General features: G+C 31.4%; 2 protein-coding genes across 2 annotated transcripts in view; both read left to right on the forward strand.

Moving 5' to 3' along the window:
* The window catches only part of LOC127841054 (intraflagellar transport protein 22 homolog), a 219,312-nt gene that overhangs the window by 118,051 nt on the left and 81,246 nt on the right, over nt 1-20,015 (forward strand). The window lies entirely within an intron of this gene.
* The window catches only part of LOC127837313 (uncharacterized), a 79,151-nt gene that overhangs the window by 56,675 nt on the left and 2,461 nt on the right, over nt 1-20,015 (forward strand). Inside the window, exons 7-15 of the mRNA XM_052364303.1 lie at nt 2,107-2,219; nt 3,943-4,062; nt 4,509-4,608; nt 6,800-6,946; nt 7,134-7,254; nt 13,123-13,816; nt 14,737-15,030; nt 18,028-18,168; nt 18,879-18,966. Of these exons, the coding sequence (XP_052220263.1) occupies nt 2,107-2,219; nt 3,943-4,062; nt 4,509-4,608; nt 6,800-6,946; nt 7,134-7,254; nt 13,123-13,816; nt 14,737-15,030; nt 18,028-18,168; nt 18,879-18,966 (1,818 nt within the window). The remainder of the gene's footprint in view (nt 1-2,106; nt 2,220-3,942; nt 4,063-4,508; nt 4,609-6,799; nt 6,947-7,133; nt 7,255-13,122; nt 13,817-14,736; nt 15,031-18,027; nt 18,169-18,878; nt 18,967-20,015) is intronic.

Raw genomic sequence — 20,015 nt, forward strand, 5'->3', positions numbered from 1 at the left:
AAAGGCTATTCAACTGTTGATGCTGTTTTTATACTGATGTCAATTGTTCAAAATTATTTGAATGAAAATAAACGTTTATATGCTATATACGTCGATATATTAAAATGTTTTGATAGTATTTACCGCAATGCATTATGGTTGAAAATGTTTAAGTCTGGAATACAAGGTAAATTGCTTAGAATAGTTAAAGATATGTATGCGAATGTTAAGTCACGTGTAAAATCATGTTCATCGCAATCAGATTATTTTAGTTATGCGGTTGGACTGAGGCAAGGGGAGGTAATGTCGCCGATCTTGTTTTCTTTATTCGTTGAAGATCTTGAACTCTACTTACAAGATAGTATTAACGCTGGTTTGAGTATAAATGATATTGTGTTGATTTTATTATTATTTGCTGATGACATGGCTGTTTAAGGCAAGTCACCTGCTGAAGTCCAATCACATTTAGATAAATTATATGTATAATGCAATGCTTGGGGGCTAAATGTTAACACTGCCAAAACTAAAATAATGGTATTTCGGAAAAGTCCATTTATGTTATGTTTAAAAAATTTCATAACCGCTTTGATGGAATTTACGTGTCCTTGCAATTGATTGTGTTTATTCATAAACACCGCTTTGATGGAATTTACGTATTCTTGCAATTGATTGTGTTTATTTATATTTGTATCTTTAAATAACCATTTATGTTATGTTATGCTTAAAAACATTTTCTTTACCGCTTTGATGGAATTTACGTATCCTTGCAATTGATTGTGTTTATTTATAAACACCGCCATGATGGAATTTACGTATTCTTCCAATTGATTGTGTTTATTTATATTTGCATTCTTAATGACCATTTATGTTATGTTATGTTTAAATAAATTTCATTACCGCTTTGATGGAATTTACGTATTCGTGCAATTGATTGTGTTTATTTATATTTGTATTCTTAAATGACCATTTATGTTATTTTATGTAATGTTATGTTGTTATACATATTTACGTGACAGAGAATAATGTGTATATTTGTGTATGAAGACGATGTACTTATGTATAAGTCTGAATAAACTGTCTGTCTGTCTGTATGTCCTGATAAATTATAAAAAGATCAGGCACTAACCTGTTTTTCTGTTTATCATACCTCTACGTCTCCGATTTTGAAGAAATAATGAAATGAAAAAACAATACTAAAAAACTGCAGCTTTAGCGGGAAAGAATAGGACTTTTGTCGTTTGACGTGTTAATAATGACGTCATAAGCACGCGCACTTTATATTATTTTGTTTTTGTTTTTGCTGTTTATGTTGCATTAGGTGTTTAAAATAGATTACATCTTGGTATCAAATAGTTTCTTATGTCGATTCTGATTCGAATTTACTAAAATGATTACTTTATAGTTGATTCCGAGTAATATGACCATCCCCACACATGACTGATATAAGAGTCCGCCGCGCGTGACAGCTTAATTTCAGCATTGACGAAATAAAGGAAAATATATTCCACAGTGGTTTTTATCGACAATGCACGTCTGATGATGGGATAAATACAAGTTTACCACCCAAACATGGACATGTAGAACATATATAAACAAGTATACGGTATAGATATGGAAACATTAAATTTTGCAACGTTCAATACGCCATAGTAATGGCACCCGGAATATGTGTCCAAACATCGTTAAATAGCTTTCTTCCAAATTAATAGTTTCAATGCGGTAACCCAGCTTTCATCATGTATGTTTAATGTTATTATGTATGTACAGTCGTCATAAATGTAGACAATGTATCACATTCATTCAATAAAATACTTACGGACAAGAATCTTTTTCCGTATAATGTGTCTGGTGTTTATTATTCTTATGTTCATGTTTGAAATATCAACCTTCTTAAGGTCTCGTAATATTGACACATTTGCCTAATTGTCAAAACGTGGTGATTATGTTTAACGTTTATTTGTGTGTTTAATTTACTGGTTACATGACGTTCCTATCCACAAAAACACATATTTATTAATTAATAACTTTTTGTAGTTATATAGTTATTTAGTTGAATAGTAAGTTGTAAGATAGCTACGTGAAGTTAATTATTCAGTTTAACTATACAAATATATGTTTTTTCCGCAGTTATCCGGGAAATTTTAACCGGTCTAGGTCCTGATGGAACAGTACCTGAGGGACCACCATTAGGGTGGTTAGATGAGATCAATTTTGAAGCCTTGAAACAGGCCTTGAAACAGGTAAATTTGCATTTTTTGAACTCGTCATGCTTGAACACGTGGTTTATTATTATTAACATATGTTATTTGTTAGTTGAGAAGCTCTTTAATTGCGATTATTGAGTATAGCAATTATATCTTTGAAGGTTAGACTATCTTTCGTCGAGTTCAACATTAGATTCAGCTGTACACATTTGTACCAATTAATTTTAACAGGTCTTCATATATCTCCAATTTTAATAGTTAGAAAAAAGCAAATCATGAAATCAAAAGCAATATAGACACTCTTTTAGGAGAAAAAATATTGTCATCATCCAAGCCAACACTGAATTATTAATGAAATAACAACTGCTCCCATAATCGAATAGGAAAGAAATGATTACACTTAATACTCTATTTGTTTAAGCAACCGTGCTCGTAGGCATAAAAATTGATATAAATGACCATGATGTTTGCTGTTTAGAAGGACAACATTATAATTATGTAAACAAAGAACAATATTTATATCGAACTAATTTGCGATGCCTGCGTCTTAGTGGTCATGATTGTATTATTCGTCAATTGGTCGAGCATTGCTAAGGTAACAAACAAAGCAGGTGTCTAATATAAACTATGCGCTTAATCAAAATGTCGTCCCAAAACTGTAATCTTATATTGGCTGACCTAATTTCTTACTGTTATTTGACGTCAATCATAGATTAAGAACGACATATCTCCCGTTAGGTATAACAAAAAACGGCTAGAAATTATAAACTATTAGTAAGTGGGTAATTTTCATTTGTGATCGCTCTGAATATTTTGAGTGCATTGTGCTTGAGCCCCGGATACAGAATGTACAGTCTTCTACATGACGCCAATTACGAAGTCTTTAGTATCCAACTTTTATTATTTTATTTCAATAGATATTGCAGATGTGTGCGTTGTAAATTACTGAAAAATACAAAGTAAAGAAGACCTTGATAATACAACAATGTTTTACACAGAACCTGTACAAGCAAATACATTAACTCCACAAAAGACCAGAATATCAATACAAAATTATTCATTTATATCAACTTTCCTTAGTAAATAATGTTTTAATATAATTGAAAGAATGTTAGGATATGTAAAATTCTCACGCCATTGGCATGTCGCGTTAAGATGATGTTGATATATTATTACAAATATGTTTTTCAATATAACATTTCTTTTTTCTGCCGGATTTTTCTATTTACCCCTGAGATAAACTAAGCGCAAGAACAAAATAACCAACAATAAACTGACCTTGCAGTCGCCTGGTTCCCAACGTGGAAGTTGGGGCAGCCCACAGACAGTATATAATCGCTGCTTTTTCTATCCGTCCAAATTCTATATTTACTTTAATTTTTAAGCGTAGTTGCCTTTTGAATACAAAAAGAACATGTCAGAAACAATTATTTTAATAGGAACATTCAACAGCTTGAATTGAGTTAAAATGAATATTCGTTTGAAAAAATACAACATCTTGATAGTCCTTCGCAAGAAAAGATTTCGGACACTTACTTCATTGACGTCCAACCGCAAAAAGGAACACCCAATATCCCTTGCTGTGCTCCGCTTTTAATAAGGTGTCTTACTATTTCTTCGTGTTTTTATACCCTTACACGTGATTAATATAGAGTATCTAAACATATTCAAATAATGAACAAAATACCGTTTCTAAAATCCATGTATAAATTATCTTTTCTGACATATTATTAATATTCTATTGACTTTGTGTTCATAGAAGCGCAGATGGAGCGTTGATGTATGGAACGGTTTGTCAAAAATAGCTGGGCGATGCATTATTAGTTGTTACGACGAAGGCAAACCAATAACGTCAGCTAAATTGCTCACAGATTTGAAGGTGAGAATATTGTAATCAACGATTAATTATAAAAAAAACGTTGTAACAGCACGCAATATAACATATTAAAAGATAATTGACATTGAATATGGCTGCACATTAAATAAACAAACAACACTATGTAGCGTGAGCATTAACTATATGTGGAGTCATAACGGTATCACTGTATTGTGCCCTTAATTTGTAGCGGATAAGGCTGCATGATATTTTAATTGAAAACAGACAACATACTGTGTCGACGTGGGAGTGTGTTCATACACATCTCCCATATTGGCGGTAATTTCAGAATGTTCTCTTTTTGTATGTACCTCAATTCGGTTTTCAAGCAAAACACAACTCATGGTTTTATCGTGGTTTCTTCACTTCTTAAAAAAGTAGCATTTTTGTTAAAGCTGTTGGTCATTTAACTATTTTGTATTCTTGTTTTGTTGCTCCCATCTTTGCAGTCGATTTTACGAAAAGAAGGTGATGATTCAGTACAAAGGTGGACAGTCCTGGGTGACGACAACTGCGAAATATGCGTGGTAAATGAACAAGTGGAAAAAGGTCAGTAATTGATTTAATTCACTATTGAGTTACCCTTAAATAAAGTAAAAAAAGAACCATAGCAAATGTAACATATTTAACAAAAAATAAATGGATTAATGAAGAGGTTTAGGCGTAAGTATATTGATTCTCTTGTGTGTATGTGTGTTGTTGGTGGGCGGGGGTAACTATTTTTAATAATTGTACTCTGCCTTTGATTCACGCAATCTTATCTACACTTCACGAACTTATTAAAAGTGTGTTATCTTAATGTTATTTCGATAAGGGCCCGAAGTGATAAGATTTTATTGGTCACCTGTTCTTCACAATTGGTAGGAAAGGCAAATACATAAATTGTGTTGATAACCCGCGTCACTCGTGTTTTTAAATTGCAATATTGTTTTATTTATTTTTCATTTACAAAGCCTTTGAATAGTCAACACCATCATTACACAAATTCAAATCCAAAATAGATTATGTTAATCATTATACTAAATTTATTTGCAATAAATAAACATTATTAATTTTAGGAACTTAACATTTAAAAATTATTGATGTTCTTGACTCAATATAAAATGTATATATACTCTTCTGCATTACTTATGCGGGATGATACATGTTAATATTCTTTTAAGTAAACCGAAATAAAACAAGCAAAATATGCAATGCTTTGTTGTATGTTCTTAAAATGAAATGAAACTTAAAAGCTAAATTAATTGCTTTAAAAATAAGTGTCAGTGTATCGGCATTTAATTTGGAACAATGGCTGGCATTCTAATTGTCACTATGATTGATGATGAAAGATATATATATATATATATATATATATATATATATATATATATATATATATATAATATAACATTAAGTAAAACAACACAATCCATTTATAATCCATTTCGACATAAGTAAGCATTTAGCAGGTTCCAATAAAATATATTTTCGGATATGAATTGTTTACAACATTTCATTGAAAAACTGAATCTCAAGAAACATCTTATTATTTGCAGAATGCCATTATTATTTTCTCAACCAATTACCGTTCTCTTAGATATACTGAATGAATTCAGATTACTATATTCAACATTTGCCTGCAAACAAAGGGATGGATCGGCTAATATCCGTTTGAATTGTCTACCATTGGTATTTGCTTTTGATTGTTTATCTGTTAGAGTGATAACAATTTACTTGTATATGGTTTGTTAGTTCATCTAGGTCATATGTAGGGTATGGGCGCCCTTAAACCGGCCACATACCAATACTAATGACACTGTTATTTAAATTGACCTCTACGGCGGTGTCCTCAATTAATTTATTTGTGTTTGTCGTGTGCTTTTATCCCACATCGAATCATTTTTTAATTGTCCCTTGTTTTCAATAAAGGACCTTGCAGTGATTATTACAACTATCTCCAATTGATACAACTTGTGTTTTAGTTAGTTAGTGTTGTATATTTAAATTATAAGAATAATGATTCCTAAACTTATGATGGGAAACCAACCGGTTTAATTGTGGTTGTAAGTATTTGTAAAACGATCCATCATTTATTTTACAGAATCCATGGAACTAGTGTACTTATAATAATATTCATGTTCTCTTTTAATACAATTCTCAGCTGTACTCATCATAATGAAGAAAGTGTTTAAAAAATTTCAGCTGCATCCGCAGAGGAGGAACCTTACTACAACAATGTTTTTTAATTAAAAGGGAGGAATATATTGCAAAACATTATGACACAATACACATGTAATAGAAATAACACGCAAATACACAACACATAAAAAAAAATTTGGCCACCGCCTTACAACGGTCAAAGCAAAGCATTTACAGTTAAAGCCAGTTTTAAGGAGCTACAAACGTTATACTTGGTTCAAAATTTTTTCGTTGAAAACATGTTAACGTCACAGCCTACAAATTCAGTAAACTAATGAATGGTTAGTTGCAGGCCAGAGCATCGCATGAGTAACTTTCTGAGGAATATTGAAATGAAACTAAAGTAAATTTCATTCTGTAATATTCAATAATCGTTTATTTTATATAGACATATCTTTTAGATGCATTTCTATTACCATCTCTAGTTTTGGCAGGCTTCTAATTCAAATTCGATTTTAGTCTATATAATTGCGTGAATCGTAATACAAGACAGTGAGTTGTGGCATTTAATTACAACATTTACATATGCGTTTTTATGAAGGAGCTGATATTTTTGCAGAAGATAGTTTTGTTGGCCGAGTTACAGAAAAATATCATTCGTCTGACTGCCCAACAAAGATTAAAATATGCTGTGCCTGCATGCGGAACGGGTACATAAATCCAGTCAAGTGTCAGGGATGCGACAACGAGATCAAAGCCATCATAGGTAAGTCAAAGCGACATCAAGTAATACATCTATTGTTTAACACCTATGTAATATTATTATTATTAACTCATTGACCATTATTCTTTAAGAATACACATACAAGTGTAACGCATATTGAAAGCTAGTTTCCTTTTAGTTTGATCATACAATAAATCAATGATTTAACATCGAACAACTTTTGTTCAAGGAGATGAATGGGGCGCCATTTTAATAGCTGGATATGACGATGACAACAGTTTCTTTGAAAAAGATGTTAAGGTGTTCGCACAGGCTATATCATCGAATGTTCTACCATCAATGTGTGTAAGGTAAATGCTTTTTTTTAAATTAATAATTATATTATTAAATTTAATTGAATGAAGCCTCGGATACTGTCTTTTTTAATGTCATTGTTTATTTAGTTTAGACCTCAAAAGTTAAGACAATTCAGGCCAATGCACACGTCACAGCACAAACTATATTAAAACGATTGAACTAGGATCTAAGACACGCAATAATGAAATGCAATTTAATTGCAACTTTAAACTGTTACACTCAGCCAGAACTAATCTCTACCGTAAACCTCATCAACATTAATTAATCGTACAGTTTGAAATAAAACAGCGATGCATACACAATAGAAAAAAAGGATATAGTTTCTCAAATGTTTGATTTTCGTCACATCAACTGCATTGAAAATGTATGTACCACAATGAAAAGCAGTTAATACATGTATAAGTTAAATCCAGTCATGTTGACTTCACCTTCGAATCGTGCATCATTAACATATTATCACAATTTCCAGATCATCGTTATACATCTCGGAGGGGACCGTTATACATGGTGTAAAATTCTCACTGAATACGTATATGTTCTATATAAAAATTTCATTAAATTGAAAGAAGTATAGCTTTATATTCTTAATTGATTACAGTCGCTAACGACCAGATGGAAACGTAAAGAAAAATGGAAACTCCCATATATAATTGTTAATGGCACTATTAAATAGGTCTAATGGCAACCGTGTCCCTGATCTATTACTCGACTTAACAAATTATATGTTAAGCATTTTCATTAAAACATTACTATATTATCTGCCAGGTTATGTCGGCCATCTTGTTTTCGTTGCCATTCTCAATTAATTGTCTCGCGATCGCGCGTGTTTATATAATTATATAAAACACAATTTATAATAATACAACCATTTTTATGTAATACTGAATGAGTCCTTCACATAAGTAAACGCCCTCATACCCCGAGTCTTGTCTCATAATTTTGATCGTTTAAAGCGTCTTTTAAAGCGTATGTCTGCTGCAAAACACATATTCACAGCATATTAGTTATGTTTAAAATCTAATTGATTCGATATGTCCGTAAATCGGTTATAAAATGATCTTTATTTCATGTAATTAGTTTTTGGTTTAGTAATGTATTGTTTTATTTGCAAGTTAAACATGTTACAAATACAATAATGGTTTCAACAGAGGAGAGTTTATGTTAACATTCCAACAGCCAGGTGTATAAGGTTGTCCGTTTCTCCGTAAACTGGATCCTGCAATATTCTTAAAAAAGTATTGAAGATACTTAGATGAAGCGTTTTATACATGTGAAAATGTGAATATGAGGTTATAGGTCAGGTCCCTGTTACAAATATGAACACAGTTTGATTATAATAACTCAAACTGTACTTGTAAACAATTGTTTTACAACTGAGGCTATAGATTTGCCAGAAGTCCAACTTTCAATCCAATCCTCTGTTCGTTCGGTCGTCTGTCCGTCCGTTTCCAAAATTGAATAAGTTGAAAAATTCATTGGACAAATAAACTTTTAATTTCTCAAAAAATACTTAAGATACGTGGATAAAACTTGGCATTCAAATGACATCGTTAGTATTATCTCCATCGCCAAAAGGTTTATTACTCATGTCGTAATATTCAAGATCATCCATGGAATTATTATTTTGATAAGGAGCATCATAATCAGTAATATTAGCAGTGGAAATAACATTTCCTTTATCGGATGGACAGACGGTTAAACTATGCTAACATTTTCTTATATGTGAATTCATCGCAAAGGAATAACAGTATTTTTACTCGTATTTAATTTTGTTCAATATAGGTGATAATAATCCTTTATTAGTAACTATTTGTCATTTATTACAACATCTTCTTTCAAACAATTATGAATGCAAATACGACATAAATGATCACCGGATAACGACAATTTGTAACAAAGAAACTTGTATAATCAGAGATGGGGTGTGTTGAATACTAAATTCTAACACGGCACTTGCAAAATTTCATATCAACCAAAAAGGAAAAAAAACTCGTCTATGGGTTATTCTGCAATCATTATGGGCGGAGCTTATACACTGAAAGCACGCGCTGTAACTAAACAAAACATGCCGATCCATTTTCCACCAGCGTAATAATCCAGTTTGGCTGTTATTGAGGGCGGAGATCTGATCGAAAGAACACCCGAAAGTTATTTTATGGGCGGAACTTCACATAAAAAAGTACACAATATAAAGAAGTGAAAGAAAAATAATATACATCTATATAAATCTTTAGTAAAAACCGTGTTATAATCGAAATATTTTGTGTACGTTTTAGTTTGTTGTCGAATAACCCATGGCCGGAAGTTTAGATACGTGGTTTCAAATGTGATTTCGCACTCGTGATTTGGAACCACGCATCTAAACTTCCGATCGTAGGGTATTCGACAACAAACTATAACTTACACAAATTATTTCTTAAACATAGATGGATGCATACAGTATTGCAAATATTTATCACTAAGAATACTTAAATAGTTATGATTGCAAACCTGCTTTTTACGATGTTAAACTTATGAAGTTTAAAGCATTTACAGTAATATGAACTTGTATTATGTTACAAACATGATAATATACCGAAATGTTTTCATACGTTTTCATCTTATTAATCTTTTTCACTAATTACATAGCCAGTTGTGACACAAACTAGAGTTGACTTGACTTTATGCAGACATAATACGACATTATTTTTATGATTGCAATTTGAATTAATCTCGACTGCTCTTCTTAATCGTTTTTTTTTAAACATTAATACCTACATCAGCTGAATAGTTATTGTCAATAGGAGCATAGAAGAATTGCAACGTAAAAGACTTCTAAGAGCGAAGTTATTTGATATACCTTCAGACGAAAGCGCTTGAACAATTACTTTATTTCACGAATGAAAAGATCGTATATCTAGCGACATATTACTGTAAATCCAGTTGTATCAACAAATCTCAACAAACAGTAGCAGTATCATCATCGTCGGCAGCAGTAGCAGCCGTGGCAGCAGCAGCAGTAGTAGTAGTAGTAGTAGTAGAAGTAATATCAGAAGTAGTATTACTGCTACAACAACAACAACAACAACTTCTATTACGACTACAACTTTTGATACTTCTACTACTTCTACTACTACTACTACTACTACTTCTACTAGTACTACTACTACTACTACTACTACTACTACTACTACTACTACTACTACTACTACTACTACTACTACTACTTCTACAACTTTTGCATTGTGCTATTTAAGTTAATAAGATACGTTCAAATCAGAACATCTCTCTCACGTGTATTTTGATTAAACCTGGTTATATTTAAATGAGTTTGAATAATTGCTTCTTAAGCTTTCGTGTTTTTGTAAGTCTCTGATTAAATTACACTGCAACATTCTTCGTATAGCTGAATATTTTAGCGAATCCAAAACGATGCTGAAAAATAATGATGATTCTCGTTGCCCGATTGGTTTGGCCACTGTCGTCGTCACTTCGTTGCTTAGGTGTGCATGTATAGGAACAACGAAACTCCAAACATATTATTACAATAGAAATGTGTATTAATACCAGCTAATCCGTATTGAGGTGAACTGACAAATGTGTGTATATGCATACAATACGAACGAAATGACAAATTATTGGATCATCGGCTTGGAACAGTCAATGTAAAGTATTTGGGGATTTAACCAGTTAAGCGTGATATATAACTACACACTTAACCCAGCAAAATTCACTTTTAAGGGACTATACACACTGGACAACATAGCAATTACTTAACAAACAGACATAAACCATAACGGATTCATAATTGGTTATCCACATTAAACATGTCCAAAACGCATTTCCGATTAAACCGTTTAAAAGGCATGCCCAACATTTGTTTCAAAACCATTATGATTTATTGAACACACACTAGAGTAACAAAACTATGACATCAGAGCATCTTAGATCTAAGTTTAAATTATAACGAACGATATCAATTCCATATAACAACAACGATGAAATGAAGCCAATCAAAGTGTCAGGCAAATTCTTTCTTTTTTTATTAAACGTTATCATGTATTTTTTTAATATAGTCCGGTGACTTTTTCTCGATGGGATTGTAATACAGTGTTCAGAGATAGTGCAATTTAGAAAGTTCAATGAACATCCATTAAGTTAATTGATAGGGATTTCAGCCGGTCGAGGACTCCTTTGTGTCTTGCAATGGTTTCGAAGCCTTGTTTATTTAAACGTTCTGCATTCAATCTAAAAAACGTTTAACGCGAAATAGTATTTTAATAACTATTATTGAAAAGACTTCTTCTGCAAAGGTAGTATATACTTTAGCAACGCTTCTTGTTTGAATTTCTTGTATATATTAAGCCCTGGTAGGGGGCTAGAACGCAAACTTTATGATTTAAATAAACGTTTAAAGTTACTATCCTAAACAATCTTTTTCTATGAATCACCAAGGGTCAAGTGATTTAAATTCGCGGTATATCATCGTATAGTGATACTCTACCGAAATTGTTCAAATTAGTTCCGTGATGTCAAAACTGGCCAAGACCACTTACACAGATAAGCGATCGAGAGCCATCTTGTTTTGTTTTGTTGTATGTATTGTACTGGCCTGTATATGTAATTGGCCATTTGCCTTCTTTGACGCACTTTCGGATCCGCGAAATACTACAAGATTTTCAATACTCGTCTTTAGGTTTGGTATTTCAGCTTGCAACACCGTGCAATTCTGTCAATAGCAAAATGGAGCTAAAAACAGAAAAATAACTTACAAAGTGCATTTCTCGATACATAGTCGCTAGTTGTTTCTTTCGGGGTAATTCCGTGAAATTTGTTTTTGTCGGTAAAGTGAGGAAATAAATACTTAAGAGCGCTAACGCGAGTGCAAATGCATCAACTTTTCTTTTTATTACATGCTTACTGTCATTATTATTATTTTAAATATTTTTAGAAAGCTTGAACTAACATTTTTGCGTATTTATTGCGTTAAGAAACAACATTCCAGCTTCATGTTTGAATGTTTAAAAAAGTGCCATGGATTTTAAACGTAATTTAAGGGTCTATTTCTGGCCGTACAAATATGCATAGTGACTAGGTAAGCTATGATTTGAGCCGTCTTGACCCGAGCAGAAACACTTCATAAGTTAATATTTGCAGAGCTTAGACAAACTCAACATAATTGAAACGCATATTAATTTGTGTACACAAAATTAAATATTGTAATATGCGTTTTAAAATCTCAAACGATACGAATTGTTTTCTTCCTTGTTAGTTATGAAATGTTATGGTAAATGGACTAGAAATTCGGCCGAGAAAATACGACGTTTGCAACTTTAACTCTGAGAATAAATAGAATTAGAATATTATTGATATTAAAACGATGTCTATACCAAGGGGCTAGCTCAAATCTCTGTTGGATTTAATCGGTGCCTTCGATAGACAATGATAGACATTTTGATTCAATACGACTGAAGAAGACCCAAAACAGTGTGGTTTCAAGAGCTTGACATTTTTAAAATGTCATGTTTTGCAATTGATTCTTAGATGTAAATAGCATTTGAGTTTGATAACGGTACTTTTAACATTTCCTTCTATTTATTATTTATTTAAACGTGATTCCCCGCAGTGTATCTTCACATTTTTTTTATTTGAAATAACGAGAGGTGACAGGACATAATTGTATTGTAAACAAAAACGTATCAAATCAAATTTACATGTTTAACGTAGTCATTAGTCCGGCTTATGTGTAAACTATTTGAAAAATTAATTCTCTAAAACTGGTCAAAACTTCGTCACTTAGAACACACTTGTGAATCCAGGATGAACAGTAGTTACTGTTACATTTAACTGTTCAATTTATTAATGTTTTGTTAATTTTGTAGCACTTGCATAGTAATTGATCCTGCAAGTAATACAGAACGGTCGGTGTCGGCAAGGATTGATGATGCGTTTGAGAAGATAGCCAAACGAAATATCCATACCTTGGTGTTTGTTTACTCAGGACATCACGGCAACACAGGATTTGAAGTTGGCATAGATGAATATATCAGCTTACAACACCTGAACGACAGCATACAAAAATGTAAAAATATTCAAAAAGTCATAGCGTTTATGGATTGTTGTCAACCGGAGGTAATTACAGTGAACAAAGAACAACGACTCATTCAGTTCAACGCAACAAGTAGTGCTGATAAGGTAATATGGGAAAAAGGAAAACAAAGTTATTTTACCAAGGTGTTGGTTCAGGCGTTCACAATGAAAGCTTCAGGGCGCAATTGGGAACGTTCGGGTTGTAAATGTTGCATAGATGGGAACTTCATAACTATCGAAAAATTAATGAAGTACATTGAGAAACATCGACAAAACGAGCTTCTACCTCACGAACCTGAATTTTACGGGATGAAAATTAATTGGTGGAATGAATACATTGCATACAATTATTCAGATAAAGTAGAACTTCGTTTTGAAATGGTGCTTCCATCACCGTTTACGGCAAAACAGTCACACGAGGTTTTGGCAACAACTGTGGTAGACTATCAGAGCCTGATACAAATTATCCTTTTTCCGAAGTTTACTGTAGGTAACGTTTAACTATTGACTTCTAAAGCACAAACGATGAACATGAAGTAAAACATATGGGTTTTTTGCTGTATATTTCGTGCTGAAACAAAAAATATACAAATTCAAATCTAGTATTTATTTAAAAAAACCCCATATATATTTGTTTCTAATCCGAACTCTCTATACAATGCATTTATGTAAGTTTTGCAGTAGAGTTGCGTGAAATACAGAGCCGTTAATCCTATTGTGTTATAAAATAGTTCAGTTAATATCACTGATTTATATCAGCGTGTATATTTGGGGACGGGCTGTACCTTAAAATGCATACTCGTATCTATGCGCCAAGGAGTTTTGTACGGCCAATTTCTGTGATGCCAGAGAGTTTATATTTTGTCATAAAAAGTTATAGTTTGCATAATATTTAAAGCAATATAGTTGCAATGTCAGTGGCAAACCCATAGGAAATGATAAGCATTATTTCAATGATATTCCAAATAATTTAGATTATATTGTATGCGAGTAATAGCTGCACAGACATTCATTGAATCTGGATGTTTTATCTTAATTTACCAGTATTAATGTAATTATTGTTTCTCTTAAGATTCAAAGTTTAATATAACATCTATGTTTTTGTTTAAGAATTAATTCTATGTTGTTTATAACATAAACAGTTCGCGTATATTCAAAATCACATTATTAATTCCATTATTCGCAATTCGATCCTTCAACTAAGTACAATAGGGGGATATGCGTAGATGTTCCATACATTAACAAAACACATCAGCACAATAATGATTCACGAAATTTTATTTGTTTTAGAAAATATAACAATATGCGTACAAATATTTCACATTTACAAATATAAGCTCTGTTAATTTTGTGTGTGACTTAAACTTACAGTTTACGAAATCATTCGTTTGGTTTTCGCATGACAGGGAGCAATAAATTGTATGATTCCAATTATTGCAGACTTATTTAGACAACAACTCAATGCACATGGAAAGTCTATCTCAATCACAGAGAAGGATGCTGATTGCTTGTGCATCGTTTACGAGACGAGCCCAAAAAGTTGTGAGGAGGTAGATAACATAGAAAAACTTATGCTGGCATGGAACTCAAAGAAATTGTTGTCGTGCAAGTTACGGTTCTCTCAGGAAAGCAATTTTCTTAAACCGTTTGGATTTTTCTTGGAAAACGGTAAATCTGTCAAGAATGCAATCTATGAAAAGGTAATGTTATTGCTTTTCAAAGTTATTTCAATTTAATACTCGTATGACATCAAAAGAGATTTTAACACGTTTACAGCAGAGTTTACATGGCATTCTGGTACATACCACCCGATATTTTGTAGGAAAGATTTTGCTATTGTCCACTTTACCTTATAGCAATGAACGTACCTGTAACTTCCATACTCCATTTACATCTGATCATTTCATGGTTAATCATATCATTTGTTTGATGCTATGAAAAGAGGTCCACGTTGTTTTAAATTAACTAACTCAGAAATGTTTGATCAAAAATACAAAAAATACAAAATTATATTAACATGCAGTACAAAAAGTTGTTGATTTTAATGCAGAAAGATAATATTTTATGGGAACTTAAAAAAGGAAGGGTAAGAAATTAAAATGTTTAGCATACTTTATAACAAATATTTAAACATAAACAGAATCCTATTTACGCAATATCGACGACACACGTAAACATGAATCCTATAACTGAAGCTTTACGTAAAAAAAGAAAGGAAAACACATAAGCTTAATGGCATCAAAGGCATTTTGATTCGGGCCGAAGCAGAATAAATGGAGTGAGCAGAATAAAACACAATTTTTCGATAATTTTTAATAAAAACGACCAGACCCAAGATTATTTAACAGGTCAAAGTAAGTGATGAAATTGAATACGATCATAAAAAAATCTTTGGACATAAACAACAATGTTTTTCCTGTCTTTATAACGAAGATCTTCTTTTGAATCACGAAACAAACGGTAACTTTCTCGAAAGTCTTTAAAAGCTATAAAATGAAAACAGAGATAAATATCCCGACTGTTTGACCGAATATATATGCTGCCAAGTTTTAGAAGCCATGATAATAAACGTCCGTGTTCAGAAGGGTTGACCTCATACTTCTATACATCGTTTTTTACTTATATTCAAAAATACTTTTTTACAATGAAAATCTAACTGAACGTTTTTACTTATTTTGCCAAACAAATATATAACTATTCTGTCTTTAGCTATTAGCTAATAGCTATCTGGCGACTAGCCTCTTTGTTTAACATATATGGTCAAATTACTACCTAATCAATTGCTAATATAATTACACTTTTTCTTCAAAAACTGATTAACACAGACCGCAAGCGATTTATAAAGTGACTATAAATGGAGGAAATATAACACTTTTGAATTACATTTTATACATATTTAACGACTACAACGACACAAGGATGATATTTTGCTCGGATTTCAAAAGGTGTTTCGGTAGAATTGACAATAATGTATTGTACACGTGTTTTGGACAATTTCGTTAATACAGTGTGTGTACTTTTCAATAGCCTTGCCAAATCTTGCATATCCAACAATGGCATATTTCACAAAAAGAGTAAGTCAAGTTTGTCCTATCCTCCTTACTCTTATTTGTATATAATAACTTATAACATAAGAACGGGATTCTTATATAAAGGGACTTAATTTGGAAAATATGAAATAAAACAAACTTTGTTTACAGAGTATGCTTGTTTACTTTTTGAAGAGAGTAAGAAAGTCATTTGAACAATTAATCAGCACCCTAGTCAGTGTTTCTACTACATCAAGTTTACAACTTAAGAATGAATGCTCTTTTATTTAATTATGCGCATTAATAAATACGTATGTTACATTCTGCACACATGAACTGTTTTATATTGACTAAATTAAGAAAATTAAACACTGCTTACATAATTGGAACTCATGGAGTATTTTATTATTATGAAATTCAACGGTTATCAAAACTGATGCATTACCAAAATGTAATCAAAATAATAAAAAAATAGAGGAATAAAAATAAAATTATATTTGAATTCTTATGGAATGACAAACAGGACAGAATTAAACGTGATACAATTTTGCAAGTTTCAAATTGGTTGATATTGAATGCTTATTGAGGGTCCTAAAGCAAGCTTGATTAACAGATTTATTTATCAAATTAAATAAATATTGACTTAGATGTGTAATGCCTTTCTGAAGGCTATGATATATGTTTGAATGTGTAAAATTGTAGAGAAACTCGACGATATTGACTCGCTATTTATTTTTAAAATGTTTCAAAATAGTTGTACCAAATCAACGGTTAAATTTACCCTTAAAAGAAACGATACAAAATGACTGAAATAACTAATATATTAAAAATGTACATGTTTTTTTTACAAAGACTAGCACTATAAAAGTTCAGTTTCGAACAAATAAAACAAACAGTTAACATGATTTAAATAACAGCAACCTCTTTAAATATTGTTCTCTCTTGAACAGTGTTACTCAAGAGTTGAACGAAAACTTGAAACAGTAGTGCATTAGTTACAAACCGGCTGAATATAAATGTTCTTTAATAGCAGAATCAGCAATAAATATGAAAACTAATATGCACACTGCTTATTTAATCAAAGCAATCACACAATAGAAATCCTACTTTTATATGCAGGAAACAAAACTTACCTTGGTCGAACTAATTTTTATAGCAAATAAGGATTATAATTGTATTTTGAAAGATGGATACACAGGCAATTACATTTGAGATAATTTTAATATGCGTTTGTTAAAGTTTTACATTATTTAAAGTAAGAACCAGAATATTAGGCGAACGATTCAACAATGGCTTCATATCTTCAAAAAAAGAATCAAAATTAAAGAAATAAAAATAAAATAGCTGGACACATGTGGAATATTTTTAAACCAATTTTTACTATGACATTGAATCCAATCTCGGCATATGTATGCGTCTGTATTTGAATTTTATACTTATGTGAGTTACTTGAACTTGTCGATAAAATGTATCATGGTTTTATTTTTGACGACGTATATTTGTATGTTGACAATACTATCTTTAAAACATTAAACAAAATATACATTTAATTAACAAATAAATAGTTTATGATGTAATGGATCATATAATGAATTATATAATGAAGTGATACCATAAACACTTAATTATTATAGTCAATTGTAAACCAAACATATGCATATTTTCCAGAACGAATTTGAATTGAAAGAAATGAAAGATATCTTACACGAATTGCAAGATAAACAGACAATGTGCGACACACCAGATAAAGCGTTGACGGATTTCATTTTAAACGTATCCAAATTTATAAACTGGTGCAACGAGACTAAGGTAAATAACTGTACAAAATATTGTATGTTAGTCTTTATTTAAAATGAACAATGTTCATGTCAATAACATGGACCGGTGGAAAAAAAATGCGACCATTAGATATGTTAATAGAAATGAGTATGTTAACCCCTATGCAAGTTTAAACATTATTTCACGTTAATGGTTATAGTTTTATTCTTCATCATTTGCTTTAATAGCAAGGAGATACCTTTTACTTGTATGCGCAAATATATCTTTATTTGATTCATGTTGAACATTTTAAATTAACCTCTCGTGTTAAGTTCACAAAAACAGTTCCTTTATCTCGTACTCAAGCTTTATTCAATTCAATTTAAAGAGAAACATGACCGCCGATTGAAAACATAAGGACATGACTATAAAACCATTACAATCACCAAATCTCCTTTAAACAGCTTTGAAGACCCTTTTACCATTAAAAAGAAAGTATCTTCAAATTAAAGCATTTTATTTTCGCTTGATTATTGTAAAGGATTAAAATAATCACGTCATAAAGTTGGAGTTATAAAGACGCTTGATATAACACGCAACCATCGCTGATTCAATGAATAATATACATGTTACTTCAATGGTTCCGCATAAGTGACAGAAGCAAGGTTTTGGGTAATAGTCCATATTGTTGCATTTTCTAGAGAAAATTATGTAGCCTTCATTCAGAATATATGTAATTGCGTTGTGTTGTTTTCTTTCAGATAAATTATCGTAAATTAAATATTCGCTTCCTTGATCTCTTTGAGGAATGCCCAAGCTGCGTCGTACATCTTTTGCTGACCGCTCAAGGTAGGATTTGCATTAACATTAAATAACAGTCAAACGAGTTCGAATACAAAAAGGCCTGCCTGCCTAACATATGATTGTCGTCACGTTACTATTAGGTCACCGCTTGTGTTCAAGAGATTTTATCAGTGTTTAAACGCCAAAAAGGGTTAAGCATGTTTTTATGTTTAAACACTTCAGCGATTTTCAACGTTTTTAAATCCTTTGAATTATGTTTTTCATCGGTTACGCCTTCCTAAGCGATTAATCACCTCCCATGTGCAGTCATTCAAACCACTGGAAAGTAGAAAAAGGCGAACTCCGATAAGCCATTTAAACCATGAATTGGTTTATAACAAAAAATGAGATGCTTACACATAACTTTAGAAGATAACCATTGTGTTGATTGCTCCTTACATATTATCAAGTAAATTCAACGATAAGTTTTAAGTTAATAAATAGTTGAGTATCATATATTTTTATTATTTTAATCAAAGCAAACAAATACATTATCTTTTTATTAGGTGGTTTGTATAAATTGATTTGTTGAAATAATAAAATGAAACAAAACAAAATCTTATTTATTATTATATTTATTTATTTATAAAAAGTAAGTAAATGAATACATTTTTTTTTCATCATTTGGTATGTATTTATTTATTTGTTGAAATAAATTTTTATAATTATTAATTGAATATAGTTTGAATGAATTAATCGATTCGCTTAATGAATTATGATTCAGTATATAACTTAAATTATATAAAAGAAATACAATAAGCAAATCATACTTTTTAATTTTAGTTTCGTTCATTGCGTTGTTTTGAATGATAATGAAAAATTTATTTACCTGTTTGTTCATTATTACTCATGTCATGTTACTTTATTTCAACTATCTGACAATCGTAATCAAGCAGCTTACAATAAATTGCATTTGGAAGCCTAGTTTGATCTTTTTTGACTTAACCCAAAATCAAAAAAGGGGTTATTGCAGTCGTTTGAAGTGTCTAACTGCAGTTCACACAGTAAAGTTGAATCCTAATATATATGCGGCAGATGGTGATAAGACATTTAAT

Source organism: Dreissena polymorpha, chromosome 1 (assembly GCF_020536995.1).
Source record: "Dreissena polymorpha isolate Duluth1 chromosome 1, UMN_Dpol_1.0, whole genome shotgun sequence".
Lineage (NCBI taxonomy): Eukaryota > Metazoa > Mollusca > Bivalvia > Myida > Dreissenidae > Dreissena > Dreissena polymorpha.